This window comes from Podarcis melisellensis (genome assembly GCF_964234715.1).
Source record: "Podarcis melisellensis genome assembly, chromosome: 8".
NCBI lineage: Eukaryota > Metazoa > Chordata > Lepidosauria > Squamata > Lacertidae > Podarcis > Podarcis melisellensis.
In genome coordinates, this window is record NC_138540.1 from 69,442,473 (window position 1) to 69,460,354 (window position 17,882).

General features: G+C 44.8%; 2 protein-coding genes across 11 annotated transcripts in view; both read right to left on the minus strand.

Annotated features, from left to right (window-relative positions):
- PUM1 (pumilio RNA binding family member 1) overlaps window positions 1-1,403 on the minus strand; it is a 50,242-nt gene extending 48,839 nt beyond the window's left edge. For 6 of the 7 annotated variants that reach the window (XM_081920512.1, XM_081920516.1, XM_081920515.1 and 3 more), the window contains exon 1: window positions 1,277-1,403. The gene's annotated coding sequence lies outside the window, so the exon portion shown is untranslated. Of the gene's footprint in view, window positions 1-1,112; window positions 1,255-1,276 lie in introns of those variants that run through there. The other variant, XM_081920511.1, reaches the window with a different exon arrangement.
- Window positions 1,404-15,852: 14,449 nt separating this feature from the next.
- Window positions 15,853-17,882, minus strand: part of NKAIN1 (sodium/potassium transporting ATPase interacting 1) — a gene marked incomplete at its 3' end in the record, with an annotated part of 54,949 nt that continues 52,919 nt past the window's right edge. For 2 of the 4 annotated variants that reach the window (XM_081920982.1, XM_081920984.1), the window contains exons 6-7: window positions 17,264-17,345; window positions 15,853-16,449 (exon numbers count right to left, since the gene is read on the minus strand). In XM_081920982.1, coding sequence (XP_081777108.1) covers window positions 16,440-16,449; window positions 17,264-17,345 — 92 coding nt within the window. Of the gene's footprint in view, window positions 16,450-17,259; window positions 17,346-17,882 lie in introns of those variants that run through there. The other 2 variants (XM_081920983.1, XR_014170824.1) reach the window with 2 other exon arrangements.

The following is a 17,882-nucleotide window of genomic DNA, read 5'->3' on the forward strand; positions in this document are numbered from 1 at the left end:
ATAAATAAAAGTCTTTAAATTGATAATGTTTTCCATGGGGTTCATATGATAACAAAGGGCTACCCCTTCCTCTTCCGTAACTTTGTTTCACTTCAGAATGGCTTCACCAAGAACTAACTTGAAGCTAGAAGGGCCAAGGCCCTAAGAGGGGAGAGAAGCCAGCCTTTCATTGTTGCTCACTTACAGATAAACACACAAGATATATGTATAAAAAAAAACGAGACAAACCAGGAAATCCATTACTGCATGTATTCTTTATGCCCCTTTCATCCGGACCAAAACAAAAACAGAAATCCCTATACCACCATGCTCGCCCTGGAAAAAACAAACACAAGGGTCCCAAAACAAGCCCAACTAGCTACTACAAAGAAACACGAGCTCCAGAGGTATTAACTCACTGTGGGCCAGGGAAGAGAAACACCCTCCACCCCCCATTGTATAACATCCAACACACCATCCACTCCCCCCAACCGGACACTAAGAAGCTCCCCCCATCCAATGTATACATACCTACCCACCCAACCCTGTACACCACTGGCAGACAAAGTTTAAGTCACGTACACCATTTCCTGTATGCCCTGCTCGAGGACGATTTTAATTAGGCATCACCTACGGACGTTTGAAAACCCTAATTATCTCCCCCTGTTTAATCACTTTTCCCCCACCTCCCTCCCCCAAAGTACTCCCCCTTTTATCCCCCCACATCGCTGGAGTTCAATCCTGCACCATGAAATCAGCCACCCCCCGACCACCGCCACCAAACAGCCACCCCCCCGCCCCCCAAAAATGAAGCATATTAATCACTCTGGCTGCTTGGAAAGACTATTTTAAGCCGAATTAAACTCTCTTCCCCGCCTCTCCTCCCCCCCCCCCCAAAGAAAAGGAAGGAGGGGAGGGAGGGAATGAGAGAACAAAACCACCCCAGGGGATGGTATAAGCTGCTGCTTCTTTTTTTAAGGTGGGGGCTTTTTCAGGGAAGGGGGGGCTATACAGTTTAACGGGGGGGCGAACCGGGCCCCTCGAGCCGCCCCCCCATCGGTCCTTCCTCTCTCCCTCCCCCCTCCCCTCCTGGAACAACAATAGAGGCCTTGCTTGGACTCGAAAATATGTACCAGGAACAAGCGCGAGGAAGAGCCTCGGCGATAATGCCCGCCCAGGGCCGCCTTTCGGAAAGGCCTCGCCGCCTCGGCCTAAGCCCTAGCCCCAATACGGCTCTACCATCGGGCTGCCTGGGGTGCCGAGTCCCGTTTCGGCCCACTCCGGTCCGGATACTCACGGGCGGAACGGTAGGATGAAGATGGATCTCAAAGGCCCCCCCCTCCCCCCGGCCTCTAGCTCCGGCTGCCGCTCCCCCTGCCTTTCACTCCAACAACATGGCGGCCCACTGGGGACTCGGGGCGGCGCGCTGCATCATGGGAAGGGTAGGCTCCGCGAGCCTGGCCGCCGCCGCCGCCGGCTTGCAAGGAAGCTCAAGCCGCGAGCTCCAGAGGCGCGCGGGGCTTTGTTGTGGCCTCGCGCGCGCACACGCACACACCCCAAGGCGGAGGGACCCAGCAGCATATAAAAGGGAAATCGGGGTGCTTGGGTTTGGCTTTATAAAAATAAAAACACCTCCGTAGCCTGAGCCTTTAGAACTGAGGATGAGAGAGTTATGATACACAGTATACAGAAATATATATAGATGCACATCATTTATTGCTAATATAGAACGTGAACTGTGCGGGGGGCCCCCACCTCAAAAAAGCACCCTCTCCCTTTTATACATGCTGCATAACATAAAGACCCTTGGCAACCAAGTCAAATGCCCCTTATCCCGCCCCCCAAAGAGGCTGTCAACAACTCACTTCCTCCTGCTACTGTGCCTAGAATAGGGTGTGACAGGCAGAAACCCAACAGGTGAAGTTTTCTGTTACTGCTGCCGCTGCTACGACTACACCCTCAGTCGTGTTCACATTCGGGCATTTGCTTGCTGGATATTTTGTTTGCCATGAAAGGCACAGCAGCTGTCCCTGAAGAAGTTGGCAACGCTAAGGACCACAGCGAGAAAGGCTTAGGAAAATCATAGCAGGTCTGTATCCCACCACGCAAAACAAAATGCACACGTATAGCTATATTGTGATTCTTCTTATACATAAACAAGCCCCCCCTCCCCCGTTCTTCTCACTAACTGCAGAAATTAATTCCACTGCAAAACAAAATGAGTTACGCTCAACTAGACTTTGCTCCTTCGGAAAGATTACTCGCCAACTACAGTTGCTGCTCTGCTGCCATCTGTAACGGAATCATAGACTTATAGAACTGAAGAATTGTAGACTTGGAAGGGACTCCAAGGATCATCTAGTCTGACCCCCTGCAATGCAGGAATCTCAGCTAGATCATACATGGCAGATGGACATCCAACCTCTTCTTGGAAACATTCAAGGAAGGAGAGTCCACCACCTCTTGTGCTGGGAGTCTACTCCACTGTCGAACAGCTCTTACTGTCAGAAGCTCCCCCCAATATTTAGCTGAAATCTCCTTTCTTGTAACTTGAATTCATTGCTACGGGTCCTAGCCTCTGGAGCAGGAGAAAACAAGCTTGCTCCGTCCTTTTTTCCAAGCTAAACATGCCCAACTCCTTCAACTATTCCTCATAAGGCTTGGTTGGTTTCAGCGTTGTCATTAGCCTTTTTAAATTGTGGTGCCCCAAACTGGACACAGTACTCCAGTGTGGTTTAACCAAGGCAGAAAATAGCAGTACTAGGACATCTCTTGATTGGGACGCTATAGTTCTGTAGCCTACTCCCTGCCCATCTGCACACCATTCACATGTTCAGTAGGCCAGGTTTTCCATCTGCATGTGCGGATCCTGCCTGGCTTTCTACTGGTGTGTCCTAACCTTGCTTAGCTGCTGCTCCTTTGTTCAGTAAGCAAACCGGTCTAACCTGTCCTCCTCTCACCAGCATTGTGCTGGAAAGGCTTTGTCAGCTTCGACGGTAGACATTTAAGCAGATACAGAACGAGCATCTGCAAGTAGGTTAAAAAAACACCCAACAGACTCCCATCCTTTCCTGGTGGAACAGATGCCAAATACACATCCAGATTATCTGCAGCACCCTCTGGCATTAAAGTAAACTTCCCATTTCAAAGTCGCATTTAGAAGACAATACAGGATGCTCACGTACTTTGGAATGAGCCTCAATGAGCTTAATGGGACTTCAAAACAAACATGCAGAACTTAAAGACAGAACCGCTGTTTTCTCTTTTAAGGTGCAATTTAGATCAGCGTATGCAAACTATTGTTGATTCACTACAATATTTGCGCTCTCAAGCCCAAAGCAACCAGGATTTCCCTGGTCTAAGGGACAAAGGCCTTAGCTCACTGGTAGAGAATGTGCTTTGCAAGGTAGCAGGTTCGATCCTCAGGGTCTCTAGCTGCTGGGTGAGAGTCCTGTCTGAAATCCTGGAGAGCCGCTGCCAGTCAGTGCAGACAATACTGAGCTAGATGGAGCAATGCCCCGACTGAGTGTAAGGAAGCTTCCTACAGTCAGCAGACGAACCTCTGCATAGTGAGTTGATCAGACTCACTTGAAAAAAAATGCATGCTTTGTTGTACTCTAACACACAAGCACGTGTTCCCTTCCATCTCAAGGATTATTTTAAGACAATCACTGTTGTTACTTGTGCAAGATATTGGCTACTTTATTCATAAAAGTCGAGCACCCAATTTAAACAAAAGAGGGTCCCCACCGGAAATGTATTCCTACAGGTCCAAACGGCAATCATTGTAGACTACAGCTCCCATCACTTACTCCTTTTACCGGATATGAACAATACCACTTCATCGGTGCATTCTGGGACTTGTAGTTCCTGTGATTATAAACCGCGGTTAAAGGAACAATCGCTTTGAAATCAGAGTCCACACAAAGCAACACTAAAACAATTGCCGCGTTACTACGCGTGTCTGTTCAGAAAGAAGTCCCGCTGAGTTCAATGGGGCTTACTCCCCTGGTGCATAAGTATGTAGGACTGCAATTTAAAGCGAATTACAGAAATGATCCCTGGCTGATTTCCTCTGCAAACACAACAATTGCATTTTTATCATTGTTTAATTATCCAAGGTTTTACATATTTTTTAAATGGAAAAGTACATTTTCTTCTTGAAATAAAAGATCAACGAACTGAAATATTTTTCTCTAAATTTTGGGAAATACTGAAATAATTTATACTGAGCGGTCAGGTGAAGAAATAAAAGTGTTTCTGCATACCAGGGCGTTGATAGACTGGTATATGCTGTATTGCTGTTGTTCAATATATGTTGTTTGAAATTGTTTTTAATACTGTGTTCTAATGTTGGGGCATTGACTGAGAGGCTAGCAAACTCTAGAATTGCTTAAGCATTTTTGTTAGTTTGTTTCCACACACCCCAAAATTATTTCAGAACATTCTCTCTCTCTCTCTCTCTCTCTCTCTCTCTCTCTCTCTCTCTCTCTCTCTCTCTCTCTATACTGTAATGCATTAGCCAACAGTTACATAATAATACAATAATTCCTCTAAGCACCTCAAATTATTAATATATTGTTATGAGGTCTCCTGGATTGCATCCTGTTTTGTGCTTCCTCAGAACAAAATGGACAATTTCTCAAATAATGTCACTCATTATTTATTGCATTATATATTTCTTAAGATGAACAAAGATTAACACAGTTCTGAAAAGTCAAAGAAGAGGATCTACAGCTGCCATTGTGAGAGATTCTCCATTTTGCTCTGGTGAAGCATAGAACAGGATGCAGTGCAGGAGCTGTCATCATAACAATAGAATAGTTTGAGGTTTGGAGAAAAAGGTTGTGATTGTTAGACTACAGTGGTTAACACACTCTCTCTCATTTTACATGCAGTCTTGCTTTTCCTACATATAAATAATTTCCATGCCATTTTCATTATTTCTACAGTCCTTGTGATCTTGTCTGTTGTTCCTTTTGAAGACCTTCTCCTTTGTGTTGTTTAGACTACAGCTCCTATCACCCCTAACCTTTGGCTAAACTGAATGAGGAGTTGGAAGTCCAGCAACATCTGTGGGGCCAAAGTCGAAGAACGCCGTTCCACCACATAACTATGGCTGCTCCCCCAAGTACCATGTCTTGGAGGTCAAGTTGGGCTACTTATTAGGCACCTAAAGAACATAGGTATAACTCTCCAGGCTCTCAGGGAAAACTTTGGCCGCTTTTCAAAATGAAACACAACTGATGTCAGCATTTTCCTGAAACTGACTGAAGCACTCCTCATTTGTCATTTCTATTGTGTCAAACTGTATGGTTTATATTATTGTTATATGAATAACAATGGAGTCCGTGTGGTGTAGTGGTTAGAGTTTCTGACTAGCACCTGAGAGACCAGTGCTAGTAATCCCCACTCAGCCCTGAAGTTCACTGGCTGACCTTAAGCCAGCCACATCACTCTCAGCCTAATCTACCCACTGGTGGAGGAAGAGGGGGCCAGAAGGAGCGTACCGCCCCTGGCAGCGCAATCCTGGTGGGGTGCCATCGTTGTTAAGTTGTGGGTGAACATATCAGACGACACAGCGATTCTTCAAACAGCTCTTGTTTATTCACAGGCCAGAACAGAACTGAACTGAAGGGTTCAGCCAGCCTGCTTATATAGAGCTCCACTAGAACGCAACAGTAACCATTCTCTGTAACTATCCAATCACTGAACGTCACTTTCAATCCCTTATTTGCATATGTGGTCCTGAAGTATCTACAGTATACCCCTGCTGGCCCAGGGTGAGAACTTCAGTACATAACAATCACGGCTGCCCCCCTGCCCGCACTGGGCGCCACACTCCTGCAGGCGGCGTGCCACACCCCCAGGATGTGCGTCGCACCCCTTGGGACAGGTGCCAGCCACCCCCCTGCTTGCTCTCCACCCCCCAGTGCTGGAGCATGAAGCTCCGCCACTGAACCTACCTCAGGGTTGTTGTGAGCATAAAATGGGGAGGAAGACAACCATGAATGTCACCTTGAGCTCCTTGGTGGAAATGTTGGATAAAAAAATGTGAAGAATACTAATAATTTTGAACAATTCAGTACAAAGGTAACTTTTATGTTTATTGTTCTGTCCATTTTTGCCTCTGGCCTTGCCCATAACTTGCATGTGGCCCCTGCGAGGTTGCCTAAGAGGGAGTATGGCCCTCAGTCTGGGGAGAAAGTTCATCAGCCCTGCTTTATAGGTCTCACTGCGGTAACTGAGGCACAAATGGCAGATATGGGCTTGGTGCTGTGTTCTTGTCTTTGCTGCGATTGTATTGTATAATAAATATTTTTGTAGGTTTTGTGTGTGTATGTGTGTGTGTGTGGACAAAGCTACTGCCTTGTATCAGTGGACAGAATTGGCCAAGGCCATTTTTGGCTTCCAAGTGCAGCAGGTCCAGAAGCACCACGAGAGGAACTCTTTAGGGAGATATTAAAATGTAATAAAATCTGAGTAAGTTCAAGCCTGATGGCTAAGTAGCTGCCTGAGATAAGTGACAGAAGGAGGAAGGTGTCCAGAGGTTCCTGCTTCCATACGCGTTTTCCAGGGATGATTCCCCATCCTCTCTCCATCTTGGCTACTTTTCACATTGCAAAGATATAGCCAGGATGTTGCACTGCAAGTTTGCCACGTCCATCAAAGGCCGGCAGGATCATGTAGATGAGCGGGGCTTTACAGGTAAATTCTGCACAACTTAAGATTTGTAGTGTTGGAAGGGACCACAAGAGTCATCTAGCGACTAATCCACCCCCCCCCCTGCAACGCAGTAATCTTTTGCCCAATGTGGGACTCGAATTTGTGACCCTGAGATTAAGAGTCTCATGCTCTACTGACCGGTTTGTGGAACCCAATTGTTCAACAGTAGGCTTCTCCCTGCCCTATTCTGACCCCCTACATATACATTAAAAGTGCTGCTAAAACAAAGCAGGGGCGAGGGTGGCGCTGTGGGTTAAACCACAGAGTCTAGGACTTGCCGATCAGAAGGTTGGCGGTTCGAATCCCCGCGATAGGGTGAGCTCCCGTTGCTCGGTCCCTGCTCCTGCCAACCTAGCAGTTCAAAGCACGTCAAATTGCAAGTAGATAAATAGGTACTGCTCCGGCGGGAAGGTAAACGGCGTTTCCATGCGCTTAGTCATGCTGGCCACATGACCCGGAAGCTGTATGCCGGCTCCCTCGGCCAATAAAGCGAGATGAGCACTGCAACTCCAGAGTCGGCCACAACTGGACCTAATGGTCAGGGGTCCCTTTTAAAACAAAGCAAGCTTGGAGTTGGGAAAGCCAGAAGTAGATTTTTGTATGGAAGGACTGAGAACTCATTTCTATGCATGTGGGAACCGATTCTATAACTCTACAAGCACATCTTATTTATAAATATACTTCATTTTTATACTGCCCTTCATCTGAGGATCACAGGGCAGTTTACAATATAAAAACACAAAAATGCAGTTTCCAGCAACTGATATTCAGAAACACGACTGCTTCAGACTGTAGACAAGCCATTATTGTGACTAATAGTCATCAATAGCTAATGCATTAATTCATGAGAGGATTAATCCTGAGGCCCTTGTGCCTCAGAGAAAAAAGGTATCCCACCCCTTCTTGAATGAGGAAAGATGACCCTGATGAGTGTTCAAAATTAAATTTAAAATCCTGTATTTGGCACAGCTGGAGACAGAAGAATCTAAAGGGGGGAGTGAAAAAAATCACCCATTTTAATCAGTTCAACTGCACAAAATCAGAAAAATACACAAAATTCAAACAGCTATTGTTAAATCAAACATATCTGACTTGTTAGAGTTACAGAAGAGAGAGAAAAATAATATTTTGACATTACAAATACAATTTTATTTATTAAAAAAACAAAAAATGTCCAAGCACCAGTGCCAAAATCTGTGAGGGTGTTTTTTTTAAAAAAAAGGGAAGAGGGAAGAGAGGTCCATGTGCAAGGGAGAAATGGAGTTACTTTCTACCAAATTTTGAATTGTGGCAATTCCAAAATCATCCTTCAATAAACAAACATACATGCAGATACACATTTTTAACCACAGGAGATGGAGCGCATTTTCATCCAAAAACCCCAAAACAAAAACCGAAAGGATTTTCCACCCATGCTCCAATCTGGTTCTATGATCACAAACGTTCGTATAAACCATTACGGACTTCAGTCTTAGGCTCCACTTATCTGGGACTCCACCCCACCGAAAAAAGCAGGATTTACTTCCAATGAAACATTGTATAGGATTAGGGTGGACTTTATGAAGGAGTTAGGGTACACTTCATGAAGCCTCTTCTTAAGGGTACCCATTTTTCCCCTCCCCCAATCGGGGTGGGGAAGGAAGAATCTCAATTTCTCTCAGTTGTTCATTTTTCCAACCTTAAGCACAGTTGTTCACAATTCTGCATTTTAGCATGAATTTCTCTAGATATTTGTGCAAGAAATTTTTCCTAACATAATGCGTTTGTTGTTATGTTATTTTCACTCTTATATGCACTACCCCCCTCAGTTTTGCATGCATTTTTTGTTGGAGAACTACATCGCAAATTTCGGGAAAGGGCGGGTTTCGAAGCACAGCTGCATTTCAATTCACACATTTCTCCAGGACATGCAAATCATGGAGTCATCCAAACCTAATCCCTCCCACATCCCTAGTAGTTTTCGTAAGATTTGCTAGTGTGGATGGAGGATGAATATAGCTCTGTTTCTGGCCATTCATCATTAATTATCATCATCAAGTTAAGCACTGAAAGCATACATTTGTGGAACAAGAGCCACTTGAGTCAGTCAGAATCCCAACAGCAATTATTTTTTATATATGAAGTAACTGCAGGAAATTAACAGCAGGAAAACACAGTGGCGGCCCTGTCATTAGGTAGACTTGGGAAGCCACCTCAGGAAGCAGGTGCTAGGAGGTGAGCATTGGTGTCAATGTCTGGAAGGGTACAATTGCATGCCTCCAGATGCAGTAGAGGGCCACTGTCCTGTCGCCAATATTGAACTGATTGAAGTGTCGGAAGTGATATGACTGACAATCCAGTTGGCTTCTGTATTCAAAATTGGTGGGCCAACCGTCTTATTTCTAGCCTCAGGGAGTATAATGTCTTGGGCTGTCCATGACAAATAACACAGGTCTTTTCACAATTTCAGGTTCCCCTACAGCTGACCAAGCGCCGTCCTGCGAAATTGGAGGGGAGATATATGACAAATAAAGCCCAAGATGGTCTACATTGGTGATATGAAGCTCTGAAACAATATTGGGTTTGGATCATGGAATCATCACCCTTGCTAGACTCCAGCTTGGCTTTAGGATGAGCATGGATCCGTCCTGGGTTCTGTGTGGTTTTGGCACAGCGTCCCTAGGCAGAACTCGGCCTGTCCAAGAATCAAGTGCTATCCCTGTGCACAGCTCTATTGTGTAAAATCAGGGGTGGTCAACCTGGAACCCTCCAAATGTTATTAGACTACAACTCCCATCAGTCCCAGCCAGCAGGGCCAATGGTCAAGAATGATGATGAGATGTAGTCCAACAACACCTGGAGGGCATGTTGGTTATCCCCCAATGCACACAAGGGTCTCAAGTTAAAGAATCCTCACATATCCAAACAGCCAAAAAATATCACCCTCTCATCTTGGGAGCTGATGTATCTCAGTGGTTAGAGTTAGAGGCTGCATGCAGAAGGTCCCATGTTTAATCCTTGGCATCTCCAGGTAGGATTGGCAAAGTCTCCTGTCTGAAACCCTGGAAAACCACTGCAAACGTGCATAAATAACATGCACATTCTAAAGGAAACTTCCTATGTTCATATCTTCCCCTGAGGCACTGAATCAGAATAGGCTCTTGGACCATTGTGCAAGTAAACACTGCCTCAGGATCCACTCGCTCCAACTCATTCCCATAACCCTTACAAAGGCACAACCATTGACCTGGCTGTCAGAAAGGGAGAGAGAAAGCAGCTCCATTGAAGTCAGCTTGGACCAATGGCTATTTGTCTCCTTGCCTCCCAGAACTACCTTGCACAGTGGCCACCTTCTGCCTTGTCATTATGGAGCTTTCAGCTAACATTTTGCTTGAAACAGGGCCTGAATTTGCTTAATCTCCTCTTCCTTTCTCAACACGTGCTCCTTTTGTATCATGCCTATTAGATTACCAGCTGTCACTTTGAATTGGAAACCGCCTTCAATGTATTAGCAGAAATGGAGTATAAGCAAACAGGTAACTTTGCCTTCCCGTAGCTGACACGACTCTGCTGGGTGAGGCTAATGGAAGCTGTAGACCAGTGATGGCCAGACTTGGCCCTCCAGCTGTTTTGGGACTACAACCCCCACCATTCCTTACTAATAGGACCAGTGGTCAGGGATGATGGGAATTGTAGTCCCAAAACAGATGGAGGGCCAAGATTGGCCATCACTGCTGTAGACCAAAACTTCTGGAGGGCACCAAGTAAGCAAAGGATTGAGTAAAAGGTCTAGATGTACAAATAGTGTGAACTGGTCTAAGGCAGCTTTCTGTTCTCCTAAGGCACTTGGAGCTCTTCAGTGGAAGATTGGGAGACGCACAAGAATGAAACATAATAATACTATAAATATGCTACTGAAACAACCTGGGAAAGTAATGTGAAGGAGATTTAGAAGTCCAGAGAGAGGATATGATTTGCGTGTGGATTTGCAGGGAAATTTTCCTAATTTGAACTGGCTTGCAACGATTTCTATAAGGTCTGCAACATTTGCATTAGATTGGGGATGGGAAAACCCATGTCTTTTTATATTATTATTATTGTTGTTGTTGTTGTTGTTGTTATTATTATTATTAACGTCATCATCCCACTCTTCAGCCTAAGGTGAAACACAATGTTAAAAAAGGTTTAACACAACTATCACAGAAGAAAGGTGGGTTCTAACAGTATACAACTCAGGTGTCAAAAGCCAGGGTGAAGAGATGTGTCTCCAGCAATCGTTGTATAACGAGGCCAGATGAATCTCTGTGGGGATGGAGTTCCGCAACCGAGGGGCTGCTGCAGACCACAAACACACACATCCCTGAGCTTCTGAGGTTGGTGGAACCAACAGTACAGCCTAACACCCAAAAGGAGGCACTCTTTCAGGTATTTGGGGCCTCAAGTCATTTCAGGCTTTAAACACTAATGTGAGCACCTTGAACTGGGCCTGGAAATGAACAAGCAACTACTTTGTTGTTGGGTTCCTAGCGTAATCAGCCCCAGTCTACCTTGGAAGGGGTGAGGAGCAGCTCTTCCCAAGCCATGGTTTAGATTAATTAAAAACTTTTGGACCAACTAAAAAACAAGTAGCCGTGATTAACCTGTCAGTTTTGTTTAAAAGAAGTATTATCATTTTTACTTGTTGGTTTCATGCTTGCTTCGTTTATATTATGCTCCCTATCCTCCAAGAATCTCAAGGTGATGTTCTGTATGTAGTCCCTCTGCCCCCACGCCCCCCAAACCTCCTATTTTATCCTGGCTGCAGTACCATGAGGTAGGTTAGGTTGAGAAATAGAGATTGGCCAAAACATCTATGGCCAAATGGGAATTTGAACCCTGGGTTCCCCAGACCTAGGTCAACTGCACATTGACTTTTTAATACAAATACTTCTTGCTGATGGCAAGAAGAGGCAGTCCCTGTTCATTTCACCCAGAAAGAAAAATTTCTTCTAATACAACAGCTGCATGGTTAAAACATGTTTTCCCCCCTGCTTCAGAACTACTGTTTTGCCACATATTCCAATTGAATCAATTTATACTCAATTGACAAAACCTCCTGCTATTAATCAGTTAAGGATGCAAACCTATGCACACTTATTTGGGAGAAGGCTGCAATCTGAACGAAATAAATGTGGTGCAAGACAGGTGAGAGCTCTAATATATGTCCGCCTTCCTCCCTCCCTGTCACATCATTCCCAATTGTGAATCCCTTTTGATGTTAAGAGGTTGCTGGAGTGGTGGTTAGAAGAACAAGGCGCACAAGCATTGAAATTTTCAAACTGAAACTTAACATTATTGCATTACAATTCATCAGTATTTGCTTTTTAAAAAGTAGCCCTCAAAGCTTTAAAAATAAAATTTATAATAAATTGTTCTAAAGTTGCTTCAAAAAGAAAACTACTGAAATGTTGCTTTAAAAATGTTATTTTGTGCAAAATTTATGTTGGTTTCAGTATGCCAAAGAAGACAGTGGCCCCTGAACCTTTAATAGTTGCTTATAGAGGAAGCAATTTCAGCAGGTGTAGTTTGCATGGCAAGAAACAACTGCTAACATTGCACGAGCCCTGTTCTCTGTTTGCACCTGATCATCCTAGCTACATGGTGGGGAAACTGCAATAAATTTATCTAAATTATAAAATTCTTTCTCTTTGAGCTGGAGGGTGGAGGAAAGAGTATTTCCTTTTTTTTCAGTCCTGAGAATGCTCACCTTGAATCTGATATGAGAAGCTGCTCTGTTACCAAAATTGCTGACAGCCAATAGGGCGAACTCTTCTGCCCCTTCCTTACTTCCCTGCATCACAGCGCAATCTTATGCATGCTTACTCAGCAGGAAGTCCCAGTGGGCTCAGTGGGGTTTACTCCCCAGTAACACTTGTGATTGCTGCCTTTTTACAAATCAGATTGGTAGAGAGTGAAGGGACATGGATTGCAAGTGAAAGGGAAATGGTTAGCTTGAGATGGGCTTTGGGAAAAACCACAATCTTTCATTCAAAAACTAAGTCCTACAGCTGCCGCATCTTGCCCCCATATCAGGAGATTCCCACATTCTTTTGTCCAGTTCAGCAGGACAAAACTCTGAGCAGTTTTCAGCCAGTGGGGAATATATTACTAGAAGTGATGCTGAAAGCCTGTTCTAGTTGCTCAGCTTGCCCCAGACTGGTTAAGGCAGGATGCATTGCCAGGCATCTTATATCAGGTATATTTGGGTAATGGGGAAAAGAAACTGATGGCACGTGGACTTTTCTTCCAGAAATACCAGTTGCAGGCAGGCAAAAGGAGCAAACTTCAGCGTGCGTGCACACACATACTTCGGGTTTATATGTCCCCATTTATTGTCTCTGTGTGCCATGCTCATGATATGGGAGATATTCAGCAGTGCAAAGAAAGGCTGGCAGTTATTAGGCCACAGTTATGTTTGGTGCAGAATTAGCCAGATGAAGTAGACACACCAACTTGGTGGCCTCCAACTCCTTTCAGACCCAGCCAGGACTGTCCACAGTTGGGAATGATGGAAATTGCAGTATGACAACGTCTGGAGGGCACCAAAAATTGGAGGAAGGCAGGTCCAGAAAAGTATCTAGCCTTGCAGTTTCTAACCCAACTGCTCAGAATCTTATTCAATCTGAGGGCAGGCAGCTTTATTGGTGGGTGGATGGGTGTGGGTTGGCAGTGGTGGGTGGGGCAAGAGGCCCAAAGTGGGTGAACAACGGATGGAACGCCTACCTTTGTACAGTATGCTATGTTCCAGCTGCAAAAAAAATTATAGGTTCCTACATACCCAGCTTTCCGTCCTGCATTAATGCATTACGGCAGTTCAAGGCATATATATTCCTGAGCAAGTACTGACTACATTTCTCCCACCGTGGAATGAATAACTATTGCTCACACCTTCACAAGTGAGATTAGGGGGGATACCTTCTAGCAATCTTTCTCGACCTGCTGTCCTCCATATATGTTGTTCGACTGTGGCTCCCATCATCCCTGACCACTAGTCATACAGCCTGGGGCTAATGTGAGATGGAGTTCAACCACATCTGGAGCACATCAGCTTCAGGAAGGCTGGCTTCAGGAGACAAAGCTTCCAGGAAAGACTAGTGCCACTAGGCATCCTCAAGTCCCAGGCTCAGAACTTTCTGGGTCTGAAGCACCTGCCCTATCATTCACAGTGTTTGTTATTTGGCTCCAATTATTTCCTTGAGTGGAAACACTTCTCTGAGACAGAGGAATGGGTTCTATTTTTATTTAACCACAGGAGGTGACATTTTAGCTGTGTTCAAATGAAACCTTCCTGGAGTGGCTCAGGATGCACACTTGTGTTGGGGTGAGATGGACAATTCTCATGTGAGGGTTTAGTTCACAGTTCAAGTCTGCAGAAGTTGAATGTGCACAGCATGGATTGGCTAGTACTTAAGCTATCGCGAATATATCCTTACTCTAACATCCTCAGAACAGCTTTGATATTTTTGTTTAAAAACCTCCCACTATATTAAAAAAGGAGGCAATGAAGGAGCACGTGACTGAATATGCAGAAATGGTGGAAAAAAACAAAAAAGGTAGACAGTTCATCCGAAGGGAAGGGGAAACTGATGACTAAATTGGCAGGGTGTTCGCATGTCTGTCAGTCTTTTGCATAGTGAAGTGGGAAGGAAGTCAGGCGTACGCAGTGGGTATTGAAATGGTATGGGGTGTATCCAATGCTAGCCCTACTCAGAGAAGACCCACTGAAAGTAATGACCATGTCGAAGTCAGGTCCATTAATTTCAATGGCACTGCTCTGTGTATGCAGCTTTACAAGAAAAAGTATGTGTGAAACAATAACCGAGGCTTCCAACCTCAGGATGAGAATTTTTGTAAATAGGAATACATGACTAAAACCGCAACTTTAATGTTGAAGAGCTAAAGGAGGAGAACTTTTTCCTTGGAAGCCCACACCTCGGAATATACTGGCATTATGAACATGGCTTCGTAGCGATGACTTTAGTTTGGAGTGACAAGGACTGGCAATAGTGGTCAGCACATGGTGGTGCTCACCTGACCTTCAGCGTACCGGGAAGAAGAAGGGCAAGGCGGTGGCAATGCCAGTGCGGTGCAAACACACTACTAGACTCAATCTGGTGTTCTTTACTGGTGCATTTGCACTGCACCACCCTTACCGTGGCCTATGCCTGGTAAGCTACAGTGATGCTGGTGATGGGAGGTGAGGCTAGTGCCACCAGCCACTGTTGGGAACTGCCTGGTGTCAGAATGAGGCAACTGCAACCAATTCTAAACAAGCTTTTGTGTGTTTGGGCAGATAGATAGATAGAGGCTATGAAAACTTATGGCAGCCTTCCTCACCCTACCATGCTCTCCAGATGTTGTTAGATCTCCATTTCCACCAGTGGTCCCAGATGATGGGAGTTGTAGGTTGGCAGCATCTAGAGAACACCAAGTTAGAGAAGGCTGCATAAATTATTGTCCCTGCAGCGTCCAGCACTGAGATGTTGAGAAAGTAGGTCACCTGGAGGGAAGAGGGTCCTGCATCACCAATTTACAGAAAGAAAATAAGAAAGAGAAACCAGCTGATGAGATTCTGGCCCTTTGGAAGGCATTTATCATTTTCCCGGAAATGGTTCTTGCCACCCTCTTGGAAACACTATGTCTCCCAGTGGTGGCTGGTACCCACTGGGACTGTTAGGACAAGGGGACTAATGGTGGGCAGAGCCAGCCACAGCAGGCAGAGCCAGAGCCAAAGACAGCCATAGGCAACTAATTCTAGGTCTGGCTCCCATCCTCCTCTTTGCTGAGTTCTACAAGGGGCAATACTGAGATGAAGGAGGGGCTGGCTGAGGGCAGGTTGAGGTTGCTGGGGCACCTCCCCTTTTGGCCTAATGGAATAGCTCCCACTGGATTCTCACATATAAACTAGGAATTATTGGGATGCAATACCAGCTTAGAAATAAACCCACACATTTGTCACAGTACGCATATATTCAATTCTGTCTCCATGATCAAAGAACTATTTTTTCTTCTCTGGCGGTTACCAGGAGTTGGATTTTTAACTGATGCTCATTTAAATAGTAAACGGGTTGGGAGTGGGAAGAACAGCTTTCAGACCTAATGAAGCCTCCCCTTTCCAGATGTCTGATATATATCTATCTCACTCTTTATTGCAATGTATGGATTCTCTTGCAGCCTGTGCCACATTGCAAAGCCATTTGCTCAGAAGCAAATGGGACAACAGGAAGTGATCTGGAACAAACAAACAAAAAAGAAATAAAGAGCAACACTTCAAAACCCCAAAAAGGTCTTCCTTAAAAATAGGGCTTTTCCTTGCCCTCTCTGAAACATAATATTGCGCTTGCTTGATTTTCCTTTTTAAAAAATTCGCTGGAGTTACCAGCACCACTACAAACACTGGCCAGCAGGTGGAGCGTCGAGCTTCTTTTTGGTTCCTCAGTCTTGAGCAGAGAGAACTTGGGCCAGAATCATCTTCCAGGTGCATGGAGACTCTCTGTGGCCACTCAAATGAAGGAGTTAAAGAGAAAGGAGGGGAGGAAATGAACCCAGGAAGAGTCACTGTGTTGTCTCTGGGCGGGATTTCAGGCCACACCAGATCTCCAGAGGAGGTGACTGCCATTTGGCTTTGGAATCATTTTATCATATTCGGCACCCTGCTTGCCTTGCGTTTTTTGCAAACGTCCCCAGGGGCCAGCGCACTGTAGTTAAGGAAACAGTTATCCAGAGCTAAAAGAGCAAAACAGAGCAAAGGCATCAGATTTAGTCCAGGGCTGGCAGCAAAGCTTCAGCAAACACCATTAAGGGCGGTCAGTTAAATTCTGAACAAACAAACAAAAAACCTGAATGAAACAGGGCCCATTCAGTTTTTTTCATGCATTCATTCATTCTTATTTATGTACAATATTTTTATATGCTACAAAGTTCTAAGTGCTTTACATAAAAAAACTGTTTAAAAGATACACTCAATGGCATTCAATGCAATTTCCTAAAAACAGTATTGAAAATTAAGCGTCGTATCCAGTGCTAGTCTTGCTTAGAGCAGACCCACTGAAATTAATGGAGAGGACTCTGTTAGGCCCATTAATTTCAATGGGTCTACTCTTGGGTAAAACTTAAGTTGAATACATCCCTAAGTGTCAGAGCTCAGGACTGTCTGTGTCAATCTATAAGAGGTGCTTAAAGGCTAACTTGTTTCCAACTTCTGATTTTATCAATAATTTGATATCTTATATACACTGCTTTTGATGATCAAGCAGTATATAAATCTGGTTCAAATAAATAGGGTGGTTGTGTTTACACGTGGCTTAGATTGCATGTGGTTCAATATCCCACATAAATTTCATGAACTGACTGATGTGCATCCCCTCCCCGTTGAACATTCCACCGTCATATGGGCAGCCCATAGTGCCAGTGGCAGGATCGGTGCAGTGTTTAGCGGGCACATATCATTTCTCTCAACATGGAGGGAAGAGGATCTAGGTAAGGGCAATGTCTAGCAGCCCCCATGCATCCCTGATCCCCACAAATGAGAGATACTCACGTATACAAAGGCTGTAGCTGCAAGTGTGACATCTTTTGGGGTGCCTGGTAGCCGTATGAATCAAATCCCCCAATGAAATCAACTGCGGGGTGAAAAACAAGGAGTAAGCATTCATATCAAACAGCTCAGGTTCAACAGACCAAATCACAAAGGCAGCAACACACAAAACGCAGCAGTGGAGGCTGCAGACACGCCATGCATTTTTAAAGCACATAACCCCTCCCAAAGAATCCTGGGAACTGTAGTTGGTTAAGGGTGTTGGAAAGTATAGCTTGGTGAGTGGGGGCAAACTACAGCTCCCAGGATTCTTTGGGGCAAAGCCATGTGCTTTAAATATATGGCATGGACACAAGGGAAGTTACAGAAGTGTCTCTAGAGATTTTTGGTTCTTAACTCAACTTCTTGATTATTATCATCATTTTTGAGGCCCCTTTTCCACCTGGTGAGGTGCATTTGTCTCCCGCATTACTGTCTTTCAAGAGGAATTTAAAAAACATCTGTATTCTCATGAATTTGATGGCTGAAAGACACTATTTCTGGCAGCCTTGACATTACAGTGGTACCTTGCTACTCAAACGCCGAAAACCCAGAAGTAGGTCTTCCGGTTTTTGAACGTTTT